Source organism: Cyprinodon variegatus, unplaced genomic scaffold (assembly GCF_000732505.1).
Source record: "Cyprinodon variegatus isolate N-32 unplaced genomic scaffold, C_variegatus-1.0 Scaffold1254, whole genome shotgun sequence".
In the NCBI taxonomy this organism is placed as follows: Eukaryota; Metazoa; Chordata; class Actinopteri; order Cyprinodontiformes; family Cyprinodontidae; genus Cyprinodon; species Cyprinodon variegatus.
Window position 1 is genome coordinate 121,143 of NW_015151707.1, and position 7,010 is coordinate 128,152.

Genomic DNA, 7,010 nt, shown 5'->3' on the forward strand with positions numbered 1-7,010 from the left:
AACTCCATTGTAATGATTCAAAACTAAAGTACCGAGCCATTTTTTTAAAATGTTAGGAGTAGAAAGTACAGATATTTGTGTAAAAATGTAAGGAGTAGAAGTAAAAAGTCGCCATAAAAATAAGTAGTAAAGTAAAGTAAAAATATCAGAAAAATCTACTTGAGTACAGTAACGAAGTATTTGTACTTCGTTACTTCCCATCTCTGCTGGTCATGGAAAAGCTGGACATCTACCGGGTACCCTGAGTGAAGCACTAGTATCAGCTCACACAATTTAATGGATCTCACCAATTCAGCTCAAGCAGATCATCTCCCAAACCAGCAGACTATGGAATGAACCAACGTCATCAATCTCCACTCCACCACAAGTTTCAGGCCTGGGGGGGAAACATCCCTGTTCTCATACACCTGCTTATGCATATTAAAGTAAAATTCAGCACTTAAGTTTCCTGCTGAGGTCTGAGTCTTAAAATGCTTGTATCAACAAAGTTCTTCTAATTTTCTTTTTCTTTTCTTTTTATTAGATTGAATTAACAAACTGCCTTTTACAGACCATCAGGTACCAGGATGGATTTAAAATCTTTTCAACTGTCATGATTCCTGACACTGGATCTGGTATGAGTTATGATCCAACACACCTGTCAGCTCTTCCCTGTTTCCAATCAGCCTCCATCAGATTCACCTGCTCAACTGACTATAACCAGCTCTCAGACCAGCCACTAGTGCCAGATTATTACAAGCCATTGGTGAGATAAGTCCACTATTCCTGTATACCTGGCTGTCTGTCTGCTTGCTTGAATCTGCCTCCTGATTCTCTGAACCTTCCTCAACCCTATCCAATCTGTTGCAATGTGTTATTGGATCTCTGACCTGTTATCTGTGTCCTGACCTCGCTCTCGGATTTGCCTTTGGATTGCTTCTGGATCTCGAATCACCTGGCTCTAACATTGGACTGACTTCCATATTCCGTACCCTGGTTTGTCCCCTTGAACATTATGCCAATCTCTTCTCTCACTTACCTGATTCTGTGCATTCACCTTGGACCCACAGGTTACTGTGAAATAAGGATTCCTCCAAACCAACCTAAACAGATACTTTCATTGTTTGCTGACACCATACTAACACCAGTAAGGAGGGGCATATTCCTGTTAAAGAACCTAATTTGTATGTAAAATACATGCAACTGTAATTATCCCTATTATTATATTTCTTTTTTTCTTATCTCCAAGCTGAAAATGTGCCCAGATTAACTCTCAGAAATCTGTTCACTTTAACATAAAGCAAATAATACATAGTTATTGGAATGGAAAATATCACAAAAAAATGTACAAAGAGCTGAAAGAAAAGAAAACAGAATGCATAGTCAGGTAAAAGTGTTTGTTTTATATAAACATAATAATAGTCTAGTTTATGAAAATATCAGAACTTGATTTTATGAAGAATTAAATGGACAAAAATAACTGCATATCGAACCATTGCAGATATTTTTAAATATTTCTATGATTGTGTATGATTTGCATTGCTTTCTTAGTTCCATCTTTGTGTCTCCTTTACTCTCCTCCTTTTCAGTAAATATAAGTCATAATGCAGCCTTTGTTTGGAGCATGACTGCTTTCAATACCTATTACATATGATACACCCCTTAATGACTCATAGTAATAAAGAGTTGCATTCATTTCTTCATTAAACTCAATGTGGTTTTTCTGAAATTATTTTATTTCCATATGATTCATGATCAGCATTAGCACAACACAGCTCTTTATAAAGCAGTAGGTTAATAAGGGCAAGTGATAGACCAAAAATGTTGTTTTTATAAGCCATGGACATTACAGAAAGATATGGATGTTCCTTAATATGCTGTTGATGTTAAAGAAAAGATACATGTTTAAAACCAAAGTATATTAAAAGAAAGTTGTGTCAAAAAGATTTGCACCATGTTTTAAAGGATTGTCGGTCAAAAAAAAGCTAAAGCATTTGCAGCATTAGTAATTAAACACCTTTGGTAACTGTATGCTCCTTTCAAAGTGCACAGGTAAGCCATCTTGGCAGCGCACAACAAGAAGCCTCTGAGTGAACGTGTTTCCCCTGTATTCACAATGAGGTTTTTTGGCTTCCATTTGTTTCAATGTACAGTCAACGATATTAAATCCCTTTTTACTCACTGTTAAACCAGTTTTACTATCATAATCTCCTCCATCATTACAAATGGATTTGACATCTTTCGGAGAATCTGTAATAAACGTGTTTTTTTCCTTGCAATCATTTGTTTTGCCATAATTTTTAGTATTTAGTTTTTTACATTTCTCCTTTGTCATGCCTTGGTCCATATGCTGTTTTCTAAAATTAATATAACCTGCAGTTTCAGGTATGCTGCTTTCTTTCTTGGGCTTGGAGGTAGTGGCCTGCAGCAGCATGCAGAAAAACAGGCAAAATGGCAGGATCTTCTTCATTATCTCCTAAACGGGAAAAAGGGAGAATCATTTGTTAGTTTATATATTTATTCTCAAAAAAGGTCTTTGGAAAATTTATTTAGGAGAAGATACTCTGGTTAAATTTTAAATGCGCCAGGTGGAAGGAAACTAATGTGCATTACCCTCAAAATCATTTCTACTTTGAGACATGGTGGTGGCAGCATCATGCTGTGATGATGTTTTACAATTTGAAGGAATGTGAAAATAAGGAGGAAAGGGAATCTTCCGCAGGTTCTACGTTTAACAGATAAAGTGTCAGAAAAGATCTAAAATCAGGAGTTGGCATCCACTGAGCAGAGAATTTATTCATTGCACACTAACTGAAGCACATCGACTGAAACGTGTCTCCATACAAGTAAAATCCTATTAATTCGAATTTATCTGTCCACCAAAACTATAAATTTTAAGGCATCCATGTATAAAAACATATGATAACATTAAGAATATGTTTAAAATTTCCCTTTTCGTTCATATTTCAATCCGTTTTCAATCCGTTTTCTCATTAGTGGGCGTTAGTTTAGGTACAGGGTAGGTCATTTAGGGCACAACAGATGAAAATCGGAGGAGAGAATCGAAGCAGGGGCGGATTTAGGAAATTTGGGGCCCTAGGCAAAGAATTGAATTGAGAAGACAACTCATCACACAGACCAATTATAGAGATACAGACATTCTAATAGAATAGACAAATATTATTTACTAAATTTTTACTGCCCTTAATGATGCTTTATTTTCCTATATTATGTCTAGGGAAAAATAACAATTCAAGATATCTAATCACATTTTGGAGAGTCAAAATGCATTTCAATGATTTGTCATTGAAAGTGTCACACCTCCGCAATTATAACCAAGATATTTCAGTTAATTTGTAGTTTGGTCAGTAGTCAAAACTATATTTTTTTAATATCCCAATTATGAAATATCCCCCTAGTGCTGTCACTGAGCTGTCCTAACAGTTACCTGCAGAATTTTGCATGGCCGCAATGGTGCTTGTTCTTCTTTACAAAGTTGTTTCAAAATTCCACAATATAGAAAGAACTCAGCAGTATGGGATGTGCGGAGAACAACAACTTTGTGAACTCTAAGACCCATTTCAATTTAATTATAAGTGTTTTTCATGTATTTAAACACTTTCTTTTGTCAAAATTTGGAACTTTTTATCAATAGCTTCTCTTCTCTGCTCCTCTCATCCCTTCACTAGTGTTGCCAACTCCCCAGCAAGAAAGGCCGCTATTGACTGTCCTAAAAGGCGCTATAAGGCGCTAGATAATGCCTGTCATCCAATCAATGGCAAATATAGTTCCTCAGACCTGTTAGAATAGTTTTAACTCATTCATTGCCAGCATGAAGTCCAGATTACTATACATTTGCCAATAGAAGCTATACTGGTTTTCTGATAAACTGTCTATTTTATAAAATAAATACTCTAAATGAATATTTGAAAGGTGTTTAAAATTATTATCTTTTATATAGGCTTATTTCATTTTCAGGCTAATTATGTATTTGGATTTGTTAGTTGATTTGTTAGTCGTTTCTTTTTCAGATTTTGAAAATTATTTCAGCTGTTTCAATTTAATTAATTGCATTTGAATACAATCATACTTGACTTCAAAGGATTCAGATATTCATTTGCAATGTTTTATGTATTTTGTTCCAAACCTAATAGATTCATTGCCAAAAGATTCTCCAAAATAAAATCAAAGAAGTGTCCTACCATGACTATGAAGCTGATTCCAGTGGGAAATTAGTCCCTAACTATTTAGAGGCAGTGTTAGCTATGCCAGTGCTAGCCATGCTAACTATGTAGGGGCAGTGATAGCCATGCCAGTCTACTGTAAGGTACCTTGGTCAAGATCAATGACCGGCTTACCTGATATGTAACAACCACAACATTCATAGTGCTTTAGGTTAATAGAATTTATTAATCAGGCTATGTATGCTTACAAAAAGAAAAACAATCCACCATCCCCCTTCTTTTTATTGACAATTCAACTACTGGTCGTTAGGGTCATTGTTGGCCTGGCTAACCAGGCGATATGTTTTGGTCCCCTGAATGGAGAGGGGGGTTGAGGTGATAGTGGGAAGGAATTAACTCTATTGCTGTGTTGTAGGTTCTTGAGAGCCGGAACCTGAGACCAACTACTTTTACAAATAACTTTCTGAGTTGTAATCTGTTTTTATTGTTTTTAAACTTAAAAGACAAAGATTAGTAAATAGTTGCAGGTATGAGATAGTTTATTACCTTTGACCATGATTGCTTACCTTTGTGTGGTTTATTGGTTGGTCGGTTAGTTGGTTGAACGGTTGTTTGGTCGGTTGGTTGGCACTTTCAGAAAAGGAGGCAATATGATAAAGATGTTTTTTTTTTTATTATTCGGAATTCAAAGATACTTCATACCATATCCAATAAAGAACAATATGAAAACACACAGAAATAAGGAAAGTATTGTTTTGCAAAATCCCATCACAGTTGATTATTAAAGATAAATCTAGATTTCAAAGGGATAGAAGTATTTATAATTGCATGGCCAAAAGAACAGCGGTGTGTTCCATGTTAATATTTCCATGTTTCTCTAAGAGGAAATTAAATTATCTATTATGAAGTTAAAACAACTCTAGAAATCACAAACTACTATTGCTGTTTTCTGAGAGAAAGAAAAAAACAAGAAACAGTTGGTCAGTCATTGGAACCTGTTATGTACAGTCAGATTAAAGAATGTAACCATTAGTTAATCTAGGCTATTTTTATAGTATAATCTTTGTTAATTTATGATTTCGAATATGCATACTTTCGGTGTGATCTTCAAAAGTTTTGTAAAAAAAATAATACAATAATATTTGTTATTATTATTATTTGTATCATTATGCCTTCAACTCCATGGCTTAGCATGTGCATTTTTACATTTTTATTTTCTTAAAGCTTCAACAATTAAGCACTATTTATTTGGAAGCTTTAAAGATTGGGACCGATGTCTTTCATATTTAATTAAAGCCAAGCAATGAAATTTGTTGTGATGGATCAAAATTGATTTTGTCCCTAGTAAATAAATCAATAAAAATGTGACGAAAAATACATGAGTAACGGAGATATAGTTTATTTCATATTTCTTCTCACCTGTCAAGTAGGCTGGATTTGGAAATTCACGGAGTTGAAGAGGCAGAAGGTTGTTTGAGTCAGCTGACTGTCTTTACTGGAGATCACTTCAACACAGCAAAGCCACTGAAGCTGAATCCTGGTTTCTCTCAGACCCTTTATATATATCTGCAAAAAAGGGATGTTTCTGTTGCAATATTATCTAAGCTGAAATCTTTTAAGCAACATGATTTACACAATATGCAAAATTATTCAGTATGTACATGTTGCATTAACAAGGTTGTGATATCATCAACACAGGGCTGCTGTTAAAACCAAATGCGGGTCATCTGCCTCTATGGATTCAAAATTTTAGGTGTTTTTTAACATCTATGCTAGAAAAATATGTTTTGGTTGAGATCTCTTTCTGAAATGTATTTGATCAAAAGGATGTCAGTATCCCTTAGCTTTGGAGTACAAACAACTGTTCTTGTCAGGAGTTTACATACTGTAGCTTTCTAATGTCGACCAACAACGCATCTCAACTTGCCTTTTCTTATTTGGGAATGATTCAACAAGAAAAATCTGCATCAAACCTTCCAAAATGTTGGTAAATGTTCCTCATAAACCAATAACACAGTTTTGGGACTCATTAAAAAGGTTTTAGTAAAACCATGCAGTCTAAAAGACACACTTGATGTTGCACACTAAATTGTAACTATTCACTCTACAAAACCAAAAAATATACAATTTCCTGTAAAATTTACTACTTTTAGATGAATCTGGAAAATTGTATTTAATTTGTTAAAGCAATGAGGCATAAAATTTGACCAAGGTCAGCTTAATATAGAGCACTTAGCTCATATTGATACTTTATAGTTTGGTAGTTAGTTTAGTTTGGTTTTAGCCAATCACTGAAACAGCAGCAAATAGCAAGTAAAACAACATCTAATGCTTTTAGGCTCTTGCTTTTTCTTTTCCAAAGATGAAATTTTAGATTCTGGCAAAAAAAAAAAAAAAAATGAAAGCAGCAGCTGCATGCATGTCCTCCTGTGCTGCAAGGTTTAGGTTGGTTGGGCTGTGGACTTTGAAGTAATTGCTTTTTCTAAACTATCTCATCTGAGAAGTTAGTTTCACCAATAATAAGACATTTGTTGAAAAATAAAATTATTGAGATAAAATATGGGGGTTGAATTACCGTATTTTCACGACCATAAGGCGCACCGGACTAAAAGGCGAGGTCTCAGTTATGTGTGCCATTTCTGTATTTAACACACACATAAGGCGCACCGGACTATAGGGCGCGTTTTTTATATACATGTCCTCTCAGGTGGATTTTCCCACTTAAACACATATTAAAACTACTTTATTCCCACTGATCACAGCAAATAAAGCTGCAAGGTGTATTTATTACAAAGGATTATTCAAACCTGGGAACCGGCCGTGAGAGACACATCGCTGATGACACAG

At 34.9% G+C, this 7,010-nt stretch overlaps 1 protein-coding gene across 1 annotated transcript in view; it reads right to left on the bottom strand.

Moving 5' to 3' along the window:
• Positions 1 to 1,724: 1,724 nt before the first annotated feature.
• Positions 1,725 to 7,010, bottom strand: part of ang (angiogenin, ribonuclease, RNase A family, 5) — a 10,288-nt gene continuing 5,002 nt past the window's right edge. The window contains exons 2-3 of the mRNA XM_015401740.1: positions 4,730 to 4,793; positions 1,725 to 2,455 (exon numbers count right to left, since the gene is read on the bottom strand). Of these exons, the coding sequence (XP_015257226.1) occupies positions 1,982 to 2,455; positions 4,730 to 4,793 (538 nt within the window). The 3' untranslated portion in view covers positions 1,725 to 1,981. The remainder of the gene's footprint in view (positions 2,456 to 4,729; positions 4,794 to 7,010) is intronic.